The 18,129-nt window shown below is 50.9% G+C and overlaps 1 protein-coding gene across 1 annotated transcript; it reads left to right on the plus strand.

Annotated features, from left to right (window-relative positions):
• Positions 1-429: 429 nt before the first annotated feature.
• On the plus strand, positions 430-16,805 carry LOC132832927 (POU domain, class 5, transcription factor 3-like). The gene is made up of 5 exons (XM_060851169.1): positions 430-873; positions 7,608-7,719; positions 10,732-10,862; positions 14,065-14,229; positions 16,482-16,805. Exons 1-5 carry the CDS (start codon positions 430-432, stop codon positions 16,803-16,805), a joined length of 1,176 nt encoding a protein of 391 aa, XP_060707152.1.
• The last annotated feature ends 1,324 nt before the right edge of the window (positions 16,806-18,129 follow it).

The following is an 18,129-nucleotide window of genomic DNA, read 5'->3' on the forward strand; positions in this document are numbered from 1 at the left end:
ATGAGGGTTAGGGAAAGTTGGGGAGGGCAAGGTCAAGGACAGGGGTGGGCAAGGATGGGGTGAGGAGAGGGAGTGGACTGGGGCAGGGGGAGGATTGGACAGGGGAGTGAGTTGGGGAGTGAGAGGGTTGTGGATAGGGTGAGATACCAGGGGAGCCCTGGACCATTGACTGTCTCCTCTCACCCTCCCCCCGGAAGGTAGGGGATGGGGCAGGGTCACTGAGAGAGAGAGAGAGAGATTGGAGTGAAGCAGTGGCCTCCGGATTTACATAAGAAACCCTGAGTGAGGCCGGATTTTCCCAACAGGACGGAGGGAGGGGGCTGCAGTCAGGGAGGGTGTGTATTCACCTCCACCCCCACCCCCACCCCCGTCCTGTCCCTGGGGGGAGGGGGAACACTGAGGCATTGAGTGCTCCCTGCTCACTTCAGGATGGACAGGGCAGTTTGGGCTGATCCCAGCTCCCAGCCTGGGCACTGCAGCAGCAGCAGCAGCGCGGCCACTCTGCCGGCCGGCCCTGCTTTCCCTCTGTCAGGGGATCACTACCTGAGGCCGTTCAGGGAGCCCAGCAGGATGGTGACCCCCTGGTACCCCGAGGGCTGGCCAGCCGGACTGCCCCCCAGCAGCAGCAGCGAGGGGTACCCCAGGGGGAGAGCCCCCCAGCCGGGTCCTGAGGTCAAATCCCCCTCCCCGGCGCTGCAGCCTGGCTGGAGGATTCCCCCTCCCGGCCCTTCCTGCTGCTACCCTCTGCCTGGGCAACCTGCCCTGTGCCCACAGCCGGAGCCCCCAGCTCGGGATCCCCCGGGAGAACAGCCCCGGAGCCCGGAGAGGCGGCAGGAGGAGGCGGAGGGGACCCTCCCGGACACTGAGCCCGAGGTGAGTGAGCATCGGCGTGGGGCAGCTCCCGAAACCTCTCCCCTTAGACTCTTTCCGCTTCCCTTATCCCTCTCCCCACCCCCTTCCCCTCTACCCCTTCCCCCCTCCCTCACCACCCCTTCCCTCCTTCCCCCTCTCTCATCACCCCTTCCCCCTCCCTCATCACCCCTTCCCCCTCCCTCATCACCCCTTCCCTCCTTCCCCCTCCATCACCACCCCTTCCCCCCTCCCTCACCACCCCTTCCCCCCTCCCTCACCACCCCTTCCCTCTCCCTCATCACCCCTTCCCTCCTTCCCCCTCCCTCACCACCCCTTCCCCCTCCCTCACCACCCCTTCCCTCCTTCCCCCTCCCTCATCACCCCTTCCCCCTCCCTCATCACCCCTTCCCCCTCCCTCATCACCCCTTCCCCCTCCCTCATCACCCCTTCCCCTTCCCCCTCCCTCATCACCCCTTCCCCCTCCCTCACCACCCCTTCCCCCTCCCTCACCACCCCTTCCCTCCTTCCCTCCTCCCTCACCATCCCTTCCCTCCTTCCCCCTCCCTCATCACCCCTTCCCCCTCCCTCACCACCCCTTCCCCCTCCCTCACCACCCCTTCCCTCCTTCCCCCTCCCTCTCCACCCCTTCCCCATCTACCTCCACTTCTCCACCCTTTCCCCCTCCCCCTCCCCCTTCCCCCTCCCCCTCACAGTTCAAGAAGGCAATTAACCTTTTCAAGGGGGCAACTAGGGATGGGCAGTAACTGCTGGGCCCAGGCACCCACCTTCCACAAGTGAATCAAAGCCTGGAGGTTTGTGAGATCCAACCCAAAACGAAAGGGGAGGGGGAGGGGGGGTTGTAGGATGTAGTGAGATCTGGGCTGACTGGTCACTGTAGAGAGAGCCTTACAGAGTCCCAATGGAAGTCAAGGCTTTTTGAGATGTATTTCCCCTCTAAGGGAGTAGATGATGCCATGTCTGAAATACAGTCAGTCAGGGGCTGGACACTGTGTTTGTGATGTCGAGTCCAACATTTCAGCTCCCTTTGAGAAAGGGGGTGAATTTCAAAGTTTTTTTTTCTCTTTTCTGGAATTTTACCTGCGACTTAGCTGTCTGTCTGTCTGGGGTCAGGAGTGGGGGCAGGGAGGAGAGGAATTTAAAGACAATTGATTCACATTCCAACTATATTTCTAGTGATTTTGTTTGGGACGGAGGGAGGGGGGGTATGTGTCTGAGGGAGGGGGGTGTTAGTTGTGGGAAGGGAATTTGACCAGATTTTCTATTCTGACAGACTTTGCTCTTGCTTCGAAGTCAGACAATTGTGTGTTTTGAGCCTTTCTCTGGAGATAGGATTTGGAGCTGCCGGTGTTGGGCTGGGGTGCCTAAAGTTTAAAATAAAATCACACAACACCAGGGTATCGTCCAACAGGTTTAATTGGAAGCACTAGCTTTCGGAGCGACGCTCCTTCATCAGGTGGTTTCCAATAAAACCTGTTGGACTATAACCTGGTGTTGTGGGACTTTTGGTCTCCGGAGCTAGGGAGACAGAGCCCAGGCTGATTCTCCCAAGTGCAGGGCAGTGTGAGTGCTACACTCTCAGAGGTGCTACACTGTCCGATCCGAAGCGAAATGAAATCCTTGCGAGTTTTGGTCTCTTTATCTCAAGAACAATATTATTGTCATTGAGGGAGGGCAATGTCGGATTCGCCAGATTTGTTCTCGGGCTGGCAGGACTGGACTATGAAGAGAAACTGAACAAAATGGGTCTCTGAAAGTTTCAAAGACTGAGAGGTGATCTCATTAAAACTTATAAAATGCTGAAAGAGATAGACTGACAGGTGGGTTTCCCCAGTTAGGGAATCACTAGTGGGCTACATTCGCTGTTAATTTTTAAATCAGTGTTCTGTTTATTTGTTCACGGTTTGCTGATTGACTCTCCCTTTGGGAAGATGAAGTGTTGCCCCCTTGAACCACTGCAGTCCCCTGGGGGGAGGGTGAGCCACAATGAGGGAGGGAATTCCAGGACTGTGACCCGGTTACACTGAGGGAACAGTGATATATTTCCATGTCAGGGTGGTGGGAGGGGGTTAGAGTTCCCATATATCTGCTGCCTTTTTAGGTGGGTTGTGGGTGTGGAAGGTGCTGTCAGTGATTTCTGCAGTACACCTTGGAGAGAGAGTGACCGTGCTGCAGGTTTGGAAGGTGCTGGAGAAACGTGGCTGCGGCTGGATGTGCTAGACACATGGTACAAAGCTGGGGTGGTGGTGGTGGGGGGGTTCCAGCTGCCCTCTCCTTGGCCTGGTCCCGGCTCCGAATGAGGCTGGAGTTTATTTATCACAATGTTGTCTGGCTCGGTGTACAGGGATTCACTGTGGGAAGGTGGGTTAACGTGATGCATCAAAGCTTCCAAACAAACCTGGTGGACTATAATCTGGTGTGGTGTGACCTTTAACTCCAGCACCACCCAACAGTGCGACCACACCTTGGGGGGAGGGGTCCAGCACTGGGATTGTCGGCCTGGGATCCGTGTCAGCTACACGTTCCCTGACTCGGGAGCATGCTGGCTCATGTCTGAAGCCGATATGGAATGGTTTGACAGTGAACTTTGGTCCCTGTCTCTGGTCTTTACCCTCCTTGCTCTATGTAACAACGCTGAGAACCCTCCCTGTGTAGACACATACAGGTGCAGAGACAGCCAGCTGTACCATTTGGATCTCGGGCCTCACACAGTTGCTCGGGTAAAACTAACCAACCCACAGCAGGGGTCTGAATTTTTAAAGACAGCATTAATTTCGGCTGACCTTGCTAATGTTGCCTAGCGCCCGCCCTGTGCAATGTCTCTATCTAAGTCTTTCTGATCTCTCCATCCGTGTTCACTCGGCTCAGCCTGCTCAGAAACAAAGCTTTTCAGTGTATTTCAGTACAATGGACAATCAATCAATCAAGTGAGAGCTGTCTTACTACCAGCGGTATTCTGCAAGGATCTGTTTTGGGACCATTGCTGTTTGTCATTTTTATAAATGACCTGGAGATGGGGCTAGAGGGTTGGGTGAGCAAGTTTGCGGATGATACGAAAGTCGGTGGAGTTGTTGACAGTGAGGAAGGATGTGGCAGGTTACAGCGGGATATAGATAAGCTGCAGAGCCGGGTAGAAAGGTGGCAAATGGAGTTCAATGTAGCTAAGTGTGAAGTGATTCACTTTGGTAAGAGTAACAAGAAGATGGAGTGCTGGGCTAATGGTCGGATACTTGGTAGTGTGGATGAGCAGAGGGATCTTGGTGTCCATGTACACAGATCTCTGAAAGTTGCCACCAAGGTAAATAGTGCTGTGAAGAAGGCATATGGTGTACTGGCTTTTATTGGTAGAGGAATTGAGTTCCGGAGTCCTGAGGTTATGTTGCAGTTGTATAAGACTCTGGTGCGGCCGCATCTGGAGTATTGTGTGCAGTTTTGGTCGCCATACTATAGGAAGGATGTGGAGGCATTGGAACGGGTGCAGAGGAGGTTTACCAGGATGTTGCCTGGAATGGTAGGAAGATCGTATGAGGAAAGGCTGAGGCACTTGGGGCTAATTTCATTGGAGAAAAGAAGGTTTAGGGGTGACTTGATAGAGGTGTACAAGATGATTAGGGATTTAGATAGGGTTGACCATGAGAACCTTTTTCCACGTATGGAGTCAGCTATTACGAGGGGGCATAGCTTTAAATTAAGGGGTGGTAGGTATAGGACAGATGTTAGGGGTAGATTCTTTACTCAGCGAGTCGTGAGTTCATGGAATGCCCTACCAGTATCAGTGGTGGACTCTCCCTCTTTATGGGCATTTAAACAGGCATTGGATAGGCATATGGAGGATAGTGGTCTAGTGTAGGTTAGGTGGGCTTGGGTCGGCGCAACATCGAGGGCCAAAGGGCCTGTACTGTGCTGTATTTTTCTATGTTCTATGTTCTAAAGGAAGTTTTGAAAATGCTGGAGGAACTCAGCAGGTCTGGCAGCGTCTGTGGAGAGGGAAACAGAGTGACTGTTTCCAGTTCCAGTGCTGCCTGACCTGCTGCGCTTTTCCAGCAACACATTTTCAGCTCTGATCTCCAGCATCTGCAGTCCTCACTCTCTCCAGTTCCAGCGTGACGGGTCTTCCGTTTTAAAGTCGAAATGTTCGCTCTGCCATGGGGCTGCTGAGTTTCTCCAGCATTCTTGGAGTTCGGTTCAGATTTCCAGCATCAGCAGTATTTTGCTTTTCTGCCAGTTATGGTGACCTGTACTGAGGCCCCAGTTCAGCTTCTGCTGGATTACACTGACCAGTTCTGGGTGCCACACTTTGGGAAGGAAAACTTTGGGAAAAGGGTGCACAAAAGATTTACAGCGAGTTAGTTGCATGGATATTTTGGAAGAGGTGAGCTTCTCCACAGAGAAGGGTAGTCAGGAGGAGGTTTGACATTCAGCATCAGGGAGGTTCTGGAGAGAGTGGATAGTGAGAACATTCCCCGTGATTGGAATGGTGGAGGAGCCGGTGAGCGAGATTTAAGATGAAAGAGAACTAGAGTTATCACTGGGGAAGATGATTTTCACAGCTAAAAATGTGTTGCTGGAAAAGTGCAGCAGGTCAGGCAGCATCCAAGGAGCAGGAGAATCGATGTTTCGGGCATGAACCCTTCTTCGGGCTCATGCCCGAAACGTCGATTCTCCTGCTCCTTGGATGCTGCCTGACCTGCTGCGCTTTTCCAGCAACATATTTTCAGCTCTGATCTCCAGCATCTGCAGTCCTCACTTTCTCCTCGAAGATGATTTTCACACCGAGTGGCTCGGTTCTACAGGACAGTATGCAAAGAGTCCAGGCTTTTAGGAAAGGATTGGGTTATAATTGGAAGAGAAATTGACTGGGCTATGGGAGGCATGTTTACCAGCTTGAGTTGCTCATTGAAAATCCAGTATGTACATAGTGGGCTGAATGGCCTTTCATTTTTACAATTATCTCCACACCTGAGGAAGGGTGTACTCAAGAGAGTGTGTGAGACAGTTTGACCAGTGAGGGTGAGTGCCAGGGTGGTTTCCAGTGAGTGGGTGTGTGGACTAGCCCTCTGCGCCTAGAGGTCAGGAGTGTGAGAGCTGAACTGTTTGAAATATAGGACAGGACAGAGAGACAGACAAAGACTGAGAAATTGTCCTCCCAACTGAAGAGTCTGGTCATAGAGATCCTGGGTCAGAGCAGGGGTCAGCCATTTCAGACCAAGGGGGGGTGAAATACTGGATAAAAACAAATTACTGCGGATGCTGGAATCCGAAACCAAAAAAAGAAAATGCTGGAAAATCTCAGCAGGTCTGGCAGCAGCTGTAAGGAGAGAAAAGAGCTGACGTTTCGAGTCTAACTGACCCTTTGTCAAAGCTCTTTTCTCTCCTTACAGATGCTGCCAGATCTGCTGAGATTTTCCAGCATTTTCTCTCTTTGGGGGGTGAAAAACATTTGAGGATTTTGAATTTTTGAGGGACTGCATTGCCAGAGGACAGTGGTTCAGTGGGCTTGATGCTGAGGTAGATACATTTTGAATGCTTTGGGACTTTGAGAGGAAATCTTTCTGCTTTACACAAGTGTTGAAGTTAATCAGGTTTGCCTGCGGTCTGGGCTTGAGGCATTTGCTCTAAAATAAATGGTGACTCTCTCTCTGATTTATATAAAACCCGACAAACATCGGGCAACAGATGACCTGATGATCATCTCATTGTTGTTTTGTGAAGACTTTTTGTGCGGAATTAGTTTCCTACATTATAATAGTTTTTGTGTCTGGGGTTAGGAAGGAGCTCAAAGTTTGTGCGAAGATTTGTAGCTCGGGTGCTCGTTGCTGTGGTTCTGTTCGCCGAGCTGGGAGTTTTTGTTGCAAATGTTTTGTCCCCTTTCTAGGTGACATCTTCAGTGCTTGTGAGCCTCCTGTGAAGCGCTTCTGTGCTGATTCCTCCGGCATTTATACTGGTTTGAATCTGCCGCTTCCGGTTGTCAGTTGCTGTCCGCTGCAGTGGCCGGTATATAGGGTCTATGTCGATGTGTCTGTTGATAGAATTTGTGGATGAGTGCCATGCCTCTAGGAATTCCCTGGCTGTTCTCTCTTTGGCCTGCCCTATAATAGTGGTGTTGTCCCAATCGAATTTGTGTTGTTTGTCATCTGAGTGTATGGCTACTAGGGATAGCTGGTTGTGTCGTTTCGTGGCTAGTTGGTGTTCATGGATGCGGGTTGTTAGCTGTCTTCCTGTTTGTCCTATGTAGTGTTTTGTGCAGTCCTTCCATGGGATTTTGTACACTACGTTGGTTTTGCTCATGCTGGGTATCGGATCCTTTGTCCTGGTGAGTTGTTGTCTGAGGGTGGCCGTTGGTTTGTGTGCTGTTATGAGTCCTAGTGGTCGCAGCAGTCTGGCTGTCAGTTCAGAAATGCTTAGGAAGGAGCTGTGAAAAGTGCAATTTAAGACCCCTATCATCCATTTGTGATGGCTTACTGTAAGAAGGGGGCCACTTGGCTCACTGAGTGTCCAATGGTTTCTCCTTGCTCTGTGGGTTTGTTTAGGAAGGACTGAAGTCAGCCGATTGAGGGTGGGGGGGAATTATAGGGATGGATACTCCAAGTACAATTGGCAACTTGTCCACTCCGTTGGGAAAGCTGGGCCGAGGTGAACCGTCCTGTGAGGGAGAAAGTGTGTAGTGATTTAACAGCAGAGCAGTAACAGCTGGTAACTTTTCCTTCTCATTTTTTCTTTGCTGTTTGATGCTGTAGGAGGCACCCACTTCCGAGGATTTGGAGCAGTTTGCTAAAGAACTGAAGAAGAAGCGGATTATTCTGGGGTTCACACAGGCTGAGGTGGGCCTGGCCCTGGGAGCTCTGTACGGTGGGTCCGAGACGTGTTCGATGGAGCTGGATTTCAAGAAGGATTCAGGAGAATATATTTAAATAAAAAGCAGCTGGGGGGAGGTGGTGACTGTTAAACTGGTCTCCTTTTGGTGAGAATCTTCTACTTTGGTGTCAGTTGTGGGCTGACGGTGCCTCTCGAGAGAATCTAATTCCATTTTGAAAAAAATAGAAGTGAGTTAGAGACTTTAATATCGTCGTAGACTTAACTTCTGAACGGAGTGAGTCCTGGCCCAAGTGATTAGATCACGGCCTATGATACGCTTGCTTCTGTTGCAATATTTTTAAAAGCCCTGCACTTTTTGCTCCTGGAAATGGGTTGAGTGGAAAACACAGCCCGGGAAGAGGCCCATCCTGTCCAACTTTGGCCTTTCTGCTCCACTCAAGCCTCCCCCCCATCTTTCCTCATCGACATCTAACAATCATGAAGCTGTCAAACATAGCCCTGGGTCTGGTAGCTCGGTGGTTAGCACTGCTGCCTCACAGCACCAAGGGACCCTAGCTCAATTTCAGCCTCCTGGGGCTTGTCTGTGTGGAATTTGTATGTTCTCCCTGTGTCTGCACGAGTTTCCTCCCACAGTCCGGAGATGAGCAGGTTGGGTGGATTGGCTGTGCTAAATTGCCCGTAGTGTGCAGGCTAGGTGGGTTAGCTGTGAGAAATGCAGAGTTATGGTAGGGGAGTGGGTCTGGGTGGGATGCCCTTCAGAGGGTTAGCATTGACTTGATGGGCCAAATGGCCTACTACCACACTGCAGGGATTCTATGTTTTTTTAAAAAGATTGTGGTTACGTTTCTATATATTCACAACTTCAAGTGAATTGTGGGAATCGATGTTAATCCAGAGTTAGGTTCCTTTGCTTTGTCTGGACTAACTTGTAAAATAAATCACTGAATATAACAGACATGCAACAACATCAACAGACCCTTAAGCACAGGCCTTGATGGCTTCTGTCCTACCCATCAGTAACCTGAAACCCAGCCCAGCCTGTCACACTCCATCTCTGACTCCAGGTTTAAAGTGATGATTGGCCCTGAGTCATGCAGACTTACCCACTTTGTGTGTCTGTGTCTGTGTCTGTCTCTCCTCCTCATAAAATGATAATAGCCTGGAAACTGTCATTATAACACAACGGCATTTGAACTGACCAGTGTAACTAGGGCTGACGTGACATACAGACAGGGTCTAGATTAGAGTGGCGCTGGAAAAGTACAGGGGTCAGGCAGCATGCGAGGAGCAGGAGAATTGACATTTCGGGCAAAAGCCCAGTCTGTCTGTCTTTCCTTCTCCATCACATCCTTCTGTAGCATCCCCTTCGATAATCCGTGACTGATTTCCTTCATCCATTTGGTGCAGGAACAACTTCCATGTTCTCCTCGCGCTTTTGGAAATTCAGAAGCAGCCTCTGGATTTGTTGCTGACTGTTTTATATTGACAGCCTCTTCCTCTGTACCACTCTTATCGAAATCTTTCTGAATTTGAATAACCTTGCTTAGATCCCTCTTCCAGCACCTTTCCTTCTGGGAGAAAGGGCTCACCGTCTGACTTGGACATCGTCCATTTCTGGTCGAATCCTCATTAGCTGAGCCTGCACCCAGCCTGGTGCCTCTGTCCTCTCTATAACACAGTGACCCGAACCACACTCAGTCAGACCTCACTGACAGCCAAGCCAGCTTTAGAGAAACCTTCTCACATTTCGATCCCGTCCCTTGCGAAATCCGCTAGGAGAAAGTGAGGACTGCAGATGCTGGAGATCAGAGCTGAAAAATGTGTTGCTGGAAAAGCGCAGCAGGTCAGGCAGCATCCAAGGAGCAAGGCCTGATGCCGGAAACGTCGATTCTCCTGCTCCTTTGATGCTGCCTGACCTGCTGCGCTTTTCCAGCAACGCATTTTTCAGCCTTGAGAAATCAGGCCTGGTCCTGCCCCAGCCAGCTGCTGGCCAGTGTCCTCACTATTCATCCATGAAGGGAACTGCAGTGAGTGCTTGCCTGCTGTGCTCTGACCTTGTTGGGATAGGATTCAGGCATGGGTTGGGGGGAACTTCCCAGGTGACCCTTTCTATCCTCTCCCCAACCCCTCCCTCATTGCTCCATGTGTGATGGGGCTGAGGCCAATTCATTGCCTGAGGTGGAGCTAACCCAGGGGTGTACTGAGGCTGTCCTATCTCACCCAGTGCCCTGTGGGAATGTGTGCTGCAGCAGTAAGGAGGAAGGGGAGGGGGATAGATGGGTGGTGGTGGGAGCAGAGGCTTTAAGTGATGTGTGTGTGTGTGGGCAAAGTCTCCCACAATCTGGATACAGGGGTCTCCATTGAGAGGTTGATGCAGCAAAATGACAGCCCAGACACTGCTCTCTCTCCCTCTCTCTCTCCCCCTCCGCCCCCCCCCCCTCTGTTTTGTACATGCTCTCTTTCTCGTTCTCTCTTTCTCTCCCTTTCTCTCTATCTCTTTCTCTCTCGCTCTTTCCTTTTCTCTCTCTCTCTTTCCTTCTCTCTCTCTGCATCCATCCCTCCACCCACAGCCCTGATGGTGTTGACAGTGGAGTGGTGTCCTATCCTGGGCCACTGCTGAATCCCAGCCTCGGTACACCATGTCCTTCTGTTTAATGTGAGGGGGGTTTACTCAGTGACGGCCATCGGTCAGTTTGGTGGCCACTGTCTGGACTCGGGAATCCATGATCCCTGCTCCCTGCTCCTGATCGAAGGAAACAGGTCAGTGGTTTTGAGTAGCAGGATCCCACAGCGAGTGTCCCAATGACCCAGGGGTTGAGGCGGAAACGCTGGATGTCCAGGCTTGGGTGGAGCTCTGGGCTCCAATGTGGTGTTGGGGAGTGAGTGTGAGTCTCCCTCAGTGCTGCTCCTGGGGAGGGTCTCTCCTGAATCTGCCAGCAGAGGCTGGAGCCTCGAGACTGGGAGGGGAGAGTGCCACTCACTGGAGACACTCCAGAGGAAGGGGCCAGCTGGTTCTCAAACCCGTTCTTTCTGCTTTCCCTCCAGGCAGGATGTTCAGCCAGACCACCATCTGCAGGTTCGAAGCCCTGCAGCTGAGCTACAAGAACATGTGCAAGCTGAAGCCCCTACTGCAGCGGTGGCTGGAGGAGGCTAATGACACCGAGAACTTTCAAGAGGTGAGTGGGAAGGGAGGGCACTGCCAGCTTTCCCTGGGCTCACTCACCGACGTCACCCAAACCCCACTCTAATCAACTCTTCACCTAAAAGCCTCCCGTCAGCACCTCCCAAACCTGCAGCCTCCTTGGCACACAGCAGGATGTCTCGGCGACGCACCTCTTAGTCAAATAGCTGGCCGATACACACGTTTTTTTCTGAAGGACAAGGGGAGCAGGCAGATGTATGTGTCCCTCCAGCTCTCTCTCACCTATATCCTCATGTCCCTCCACAGACAGAAATCTGCTGTCTTTAGCCTGGTATGGCCCATGTGGGACTTCGGACCCCGCGGTAAATGCGGTTGACTGTAATTGCCTTCTGACAAGGGCAATTTGGACTGGGCTGCAAATTTCCCTGGAGTGATAGAGGCTGAGGGGTGACCTTATAGAGGTTTATAAAATCATGAGGGGCATGGATAGGATAAATAGACAAAGTCTTTTCCCTGGGGTGGGGGAGTCTAAAACTAGAGGGGATAGGTTTAGGGTGAGAGGGGAAAGACATAAAAGGGGCCTAAGAGGCAATACTTTCACACAGAGGAATGGAATGAGCTGCCAGAGGAAGTGGTGGAGGCTGGTACTGCCTAGTGAGCAAACTTTTAGTGAGCAAAATTAGGGCGCATGGTATTGGGGGCAAAGTACTAACTTGGATTGAAAGTTGGTTGGCTGATAGGAAACAAAGAGTAGTGATAAACAGCTCCATTTCAGAATGGCAGGCAGTGACAAGTGGGGTACCGCAGGGATCAGTTCTGGTACTGCAGCTTTTTACAATATATGTTAATGATATAGAAGATGGTATTAGTAATAACATTAGCAAATTTGCTGATGATACAAAGCTGGGTGGCAGGGTGAAATGTGATGAGGATGTTAGGAGATTACAGAGTGACCTGGACAAGTTAGGTGAGTGGTCAGATGCATGGCAGATGCAGTTTAATGTGGATACATGTATGGTTATCCACTTTGGTGGCAAGAACAGGAAGGCAGATTACTACCTCAATGGAATCAATTTAGGTAAAGGGGCAGTACAGAGAGATCTGGGTGTTCTTGTACACCAGTCAATGAAGGTAAGCATGCAGGCACAGCAGGTAGTGAAGAAGGCTAATAGCATGCTGGCCTTCATAACAAGAGGGATTGAGTATAGAAGCAAAGACGTTCTTTTGCAGCTGTACAGGGCCCTGGTGAGACCGCACCTGGAGTACTGTGTGCAGTTCTGGTCTCCAAATTTGAGGAAAGACATTCTGGCTATTGAGGGGGTGCAGTGTAGGTTCACGAGGTCAATTTCTGGAATGGCGGGATTACCTTACACTGAAAGACTGGAGCGACTGGGCTTGTATACCCTTGAGTTTAGAAGACTGAGAGGGGATCTGATTGAGACATATAAGATTATGATAGGATTGGACACTCTGGCAGCAGGAAGCATGTTTCCGCTGATGGGTGAGTGCCGAACCAGAGGACACAGCTTAAAAATACGGGGTAGACCATTTAGGACAGAGATGAGGAGAAACTTCTTCACCCAGAGAGTGGTGGCTGTGTGGAATGCTCTGCCCCAGAGGGCAGTGGAGGCCCAGTCTCTGGATTCATTTAAGAAAGAGTTGGATAGAGCTCTCAAGGATAATGGAATCAAGGGTTATGGAGATAAGGCAGGAACAGGATACTGATTAAGGATGATCAGCCATGATCATATTTAATGATGGTGCAGGCTCGAAGGGCAGAATGGCCTACTCCTGCACCTATTGTCTATTGTCTATTGTGGTACAATCATAACTTTTACCAGCATCTGGATGGGGATATGAACAGGAAGGGTTTGGAGGAATGTTGGCCAAATGCTGGCAAATGGGACTAGATTAGGTAGGGATGTCTGGTCAGCATGGACCAGTGGGACCGAAGGGTGTGTCTCCATGCTGTACGTCTCTCTGACTCTATAACACCCACGGCCTGTGAAAGAATAAATAAACCATTCACCGTTCCTTCAGTGTGGCTGGCTCCCAATCCTGGAATTCCCTCCCTAAGGGACATTGTGGGTCTACCCACAGCACATGGACTTCAGCGGTTCAAGAAGGCAGCTCACCCCCACCTTCTCAAGGGGGGGCAACTAGGGACAGGGGCAGGAAATGCAGCTCACCCCCACCTTCTCAAGGGGGGGCAACTAGGGACAGGGGCAGGAAATGCAGCTCACCCCCACCTTCTCAAGGGGGGGCAACTAGGGACAGGGCAGTAAATGCAGCTCACCCCCACCTTCTCAAGGGGGGCAACTAGGGACAGGGTAATAAATTCTGACCTTTCCTGCAAAGGCCAGTGAACGAATGGAACAAGAAGATGTTGAGCCCCAGACTGGGCTCAGGGCAGTGTCCTGGGGGGGTTTTCAGACCTTCCCCCTCGTGGGTCAGTCAGTCGCTGTCTGCTGTCTGGTTCGGCAATGTATCTGTTTCCAAAGCTGAGCGCAGTGAAAGTGGGTGGGGGGGGGGGGGGTTGCTGGGCAGATACTGAATTTGTTTAGTGCTCATTTATAGATAGTAAGAACATTAGCGAGTGGTCGATTACTCCTGCATTCAGCCCCTCAAGCTGCTCTACTTTCAATATGGGGCTCATCATTGACTTCCAATATCCCAGCCTGCTCCTGGTCACACTCTCAAGCAGTCCTCCGACTTGGAGCGATCTCCCCAACCAGGTTCCCTTCCTGAAGGAGCTTGTCCAGAACTCGGTACAGTATTCCCCTTTCCTCCTTAATGTCAGCCGGATCATTATTTTTTTCGAAGATACTCCTGTGCTCTCCAAGGGAATTCCACCTTTCCAGCTGAACTGACGAGAGCAGGTACAGGATTGGATAGATGGCCCGAAGGGTTGTTACTTGCCCATCCCGTGTGTACATCCTCGTGTAATTCGGGATTGTTGTTGGAGGCAAGAGAGTGTCAAATCTGTCTGCCCCCCTTGTTTCTCCCCCCCACCCAATTGCAGGTATGCCTCATGTAAAGGTGGGGGTTGTGATGCCCACCACAGTCGCTCAGCTGATCAGACATTTCTACTTCAAGGTTCACCTGCGAACAATCAAACCGGGCAGGAGGGCTTCTCATTTGCTCTTCAGGGTGGACATTGCATGCACATCTCTCTCTCTGGTTTAAAAATGTTTAAGCTACCCATTTTGACGCCCCTGCTTTCCTGTGTTGAGCAGCTGTGCAGCATCGAACAGAGGCTGGCCCCTAGCCGAAAGAGAAAGCAGCGCACCAGTATCGACAATAACCTGAGGGAGGCGCTGGAGTCCGCCTTCCTGAAGTGTCCGAAACCGTCCGCTCAGGAACTTGGCCAAATCGCAGACAACCTCATCCTGGAGAAAGATGTAAGGAAGGTCACGTGGTGGCAGTGGGGGGTGAGGTACTGAGAGCCAAGAGAGACTGTGGGAGAATTACAGGCGAATTCTGGCTTTTTCAACAACAATGTGCATTTGTGTAGCATCTTTCTAACGTAATACCACATTCCCAAAGCACTTCACAGGACGGTTAAGCAACTTCCCAGACACCAAGCCTCAGAGGATGGTACCATGCTGTGAGAGACTGTTTGGGCTCTCAGACCTGTATCCCTAGATGAACCCCTCTTCTCTTTTCCTGTCAGTTAGTCATAGAGTCCTAGAGCAGGGAGACAGGCCCTTCGGCCCAAACTAGTCCATGCTGACCACAATGTCCATCCACGCTATCCCCATTTCCCTGCACTCGGCCCATGTCTTTCTAATCCTTTCCTATTTCTCCAAATGCCTTTTAAGTATTGATAATGTTCCCGCCTCAACCACTTCTGCTGGTAGCTCATTCCTTATGTGTACCACCCTCTGTGGAACCTTCAACTGATGTCCTCTAGTCCTTGATTCCCCAACCCTGGGAAAAACAAAACAGCGCATTCATTATTTTGATTCTGCCCCTTTAAATGACTTAACAAATCTCTATTTTTTTCCAAATTGCTGTTGAATCTGTTTCTCCTCCCCTCCCTCCCTATCCCACCAGGCTTCCCAATCCAGATCGCAGGTCGGACATTCATTCATTTATCATTTCTTTTTGCCAATGACCTTAAAGCAGACCTTTCTGATTACGAGCCTCTCTCAGCGAAACTAGAGCTGGTCAGAGGAAACTATTGAAGACTTTTGTGACTTTTACAAACCCCTTAAACTTAGCTGCCTGTCTCCTGTAGTCTCTCTACATCATTCAACACCCCAATCCCTGGTCAATTCCCTCTGCACCCTCTCCAACACAATGGCTATGTTTTGAGGGTGGAGAGGGGCTTAAGGGAGGGAATTGGAGAACCAAGCGCAGAGATATATCTCCATCTGATGATAGAGTGAACCAACCATTAGATGTGTGATTTTAAAAAAAGGTTTTGTTTCTTCCTGCCTTGGAAGGTATTTTCATTCATTGCAATCAATTCAACCTTCCCCATGCCCCTTCTGACAATTACTCCTCCCTCTGTCTGCACCGTACCACCAGTTACAGTACCCAGGCTGTGAGCCATCTCCTGCTGAGCTTCAGAGACAGCTCACTGAGCTCAATGGAACACCTCCCATTCCACAGTCACTCGGGAGATCAGACCGGGTGTGAAATTGACTTGGTAGTTACAGAAGGTCCAAATACTCAAAGGTCGAGCTGGGAAAGTTTGAGTTTTGTTTGTAATAATGGTTTCTCTCAGTGGTAAGAGATCTTGAGGTCAATGGTCCAGTCCTTCCCTCTGATCTAGAAGGATCAAGTCCCACTGCAGGACTCGATGGACATTGAAGGGTGTGTTTGGGTTTGTAACGTTGCCGTAAATGTGTCAGATCCTTCCGATAGACCCGGCAGTCTGGTGAGAGTAGGAGAGTCTGCAAACTTCAGTCCTTTGCCCAGAACCATGTGCCAATCCATTGGAGGGTTTAGGTCACCAGGGTCCTCTGATGGCAACAGCCATGAGCTGTCCTGCAGCTGCCTGTATTCCCAGGTCCCACACCTGCTGAATTCCAGCAAATTCGGGAGGAACCTGTGGGAGGATTCTCTTTTCCCATGACCCCACTACTCACTTCCTGCCAACCTCTGGTACTTTCAAATGCGCACTGTCTCACCTCCCTGCTCCTTGACAGGTCACGTGAGTCTAGTTTAACAACCCCCTCAGGGCTGTGTGGAGGTAATTGTACAGTCGGTTAAAGCCCATGTGTGTGTCTCCCTCCCCCCACCTCAGGGCAGTGTGGGGGTAACTGTAGTCGGTTAAAGCCCATGTGTCTCTCTCTGAGTGTCTCTCTCTCTGTCTCTCTGTTTGTCTCTCTCTTTCTCCCTCTCTCTCTCTCTCTCTGGGCTGTGTGGGGGGTAACAGTACAGTCTGTTAAATTCTGTGTGTGTCCGTCCCTCTCCCTCTCTCTCAGGGCTTTGTGGGGGTAACTGTAGTCAGTTAAAGCCCGTGTGTGTGTCCCGCTCCCCCTCTCTCAGGACTGTGTGGGGGTAACAGTACAGTCAGTTAAAGCCTGTGTGTGTGTGTGTCTCTCACAGGGCTGTGTTGGGGTGGGGGGTGGGGGGTGGTAACAGTAGAGTCAGTTAAAGCCCATCTGTGTCTCTCTCTCTCCCCCCCGCCCCCTCTCGACAGGTGGTCCGAGTTTGGTTCTGTAACCGGCGTCAGAAAGGGAAGAGGGCACTGTTCCACGGTGGAGAGGATTCCGAGGGACTGCCCAGGTACGGGCTGTTCTCCATGCAGCCTGCCCAGCCAGGAGTGCCCAGTCCGCTCATCCCCCAGGGGTATGATGGGGTAGCCGTTACCAGCATGTACACAGCCCCCTTCCAGGATGGCAGCGTGTATCGACAATCTGATCCAGTGTCTGCGCCAATGCACTCGAGTTTGGAACTGACAGGAATCACTGAGCACAGGAGGCTGGGCCAGGGAGCACTGGCGTTGGCACAGTCATCGCAATAGACAGCGTTTGATGTTGGTTTTCCTGAGGAAACCTTGCTCTCACAGCTGGAATGGGAGCATTTATGTGAGACACTCTGCAGTAACTGCAGTCTGGGATTGCCTCTCTATTTCCATTGCATTGTCCGTCTGTCTGTCTGCTGGAACTGTTCAGGTCTCTGGTGATGGCATTGCCCAGTCACCCACCCTGCACTCGATCCTGTAGCAACATCATCGGAATTTACTAAACGCACGATACGTTGGGAATGAGGTATCGGTGGAACCACTAGATGTGTCCTTTGTGTATTGAAAGTGCAGTCTGTTCCAGTCGGATGCTCTCACTGCTGTTTTTGTGAGAATGCCCCTGACCCAGGCTCGTTCTCTCTTTCCCCACTGCCACAGCTCCTCCTCAATTCTCTTTCTCTTCCAGCCCAGGATGTGAAGACAAAGTCTACTTTCCTCCCCCTCTCGCCTCTCATCCACCATACCTGCAGAAATCCATTGCCCCAACTAAATCTCGTTGCCTCATTCATTTCTCATTGCTCCCGGTTCTCTGCCTGTCAGAGGTGTTACGCTTGCTCTGCTCTGTCCCCAGCTAGCTGGGTTGGGGGATCAAATCCACTTAGTATTTTCCACAGAGTCATACAACACGGATTCAAACACTTCAGTACAACTGATCCACATCAACCAGACATCCCAGTCTGACCTAGTCATATAGGTCCTGTTCCTTGGATGCTGCCTAACCTGCTGTGCTTTAACCAGCAACACATTTTCAGCTCTGACCTAGTCATATCCCCACCCAGGTGGCTTTTCAACATTATAACTGTACTAACTTCCTCTGGCAGCTCATTACACACATGCACCACCCTCTGGGTGAAAGAGTTGCCCCTTGGGTCCCTTTTAAATCTTTTTTTCTCTGACCTTAAACTTGTGCCCTCTAGTTATTAACTCCCCTACCCTGGGGAAAAGACCTAGGCTATTCACCCCATCCATGACCCGCATAGTCATACATCATGGAAACAGACCCTTCAGCCCAACCAGTCTATGCTGAACACAATCCCAAACTAAACTAGTCCCACCTGCCTGCTCCTGGCCTATACCCTCCAAACCTGTCCCATCCATGTCCTTATCCAAATGTCTTTTAAATATTGTGACTGTGTCCACATCCACCACTTCCTCAGAGAGTTCATCCCACACACGAACCCCTCTCTGTGTAAATGTAAAATTGCCCCTCATGTCTTTTTTAAAATCCCTCTCCTCTCACCTTAAAAATCTGCCCCCTAGTCTTGAACTTTCCCTCCAAGGGAAAAGACACCTGCAGTTCATCTTATCTATAACCCCGTCATGA

Source organism: Hemiscyllium ocellatum, chromosome 35 (assembly GCF_020745735.1).
Source record: "Hemiscyllium ocellatum isolate sHemOce1 chromosome 35, sHemOce1.pat.X.cur, whole genome shotgun sequence".
In the NCBI taxonomy this organism is placed as follows: domain Eukaryota; kingdom Metazoa; phylum Chordata; class Chondrichthyes; order Orectolobiformes; family Hemiscylliidae; genus Hemiscyllium; species Hemiscyllium ocellatum.

What these genes read in the sequence shown, in the direction of transcription:
- LOC132832927 (XM_060851169.1), top strand. Translation starts at nt 430, where the DNA reads ATGGACAGGGCAGTTTGGGCTGATCCCAGCTCCCAGCCTGGGCACTGC. An exon ending in GGCCCTGGGAGCTCTGTACG is followed by an intron (nt 7,720 to 10,731) that starts GTGGGTCCGAGA and finishes CTTTCCCTCCAG; the next exon opens with GCAGGATGTTCAGCCAGACC. An exon ending in ACCTCATCCTGGAGAAAGAT is followed by an intron (nt 14,230 to 16,481) that starts GTAAGGAAGGTC and finishes CCCTCTCGACAG; the next exon opens with GTGGTCCGAGTTTGGTTCTG.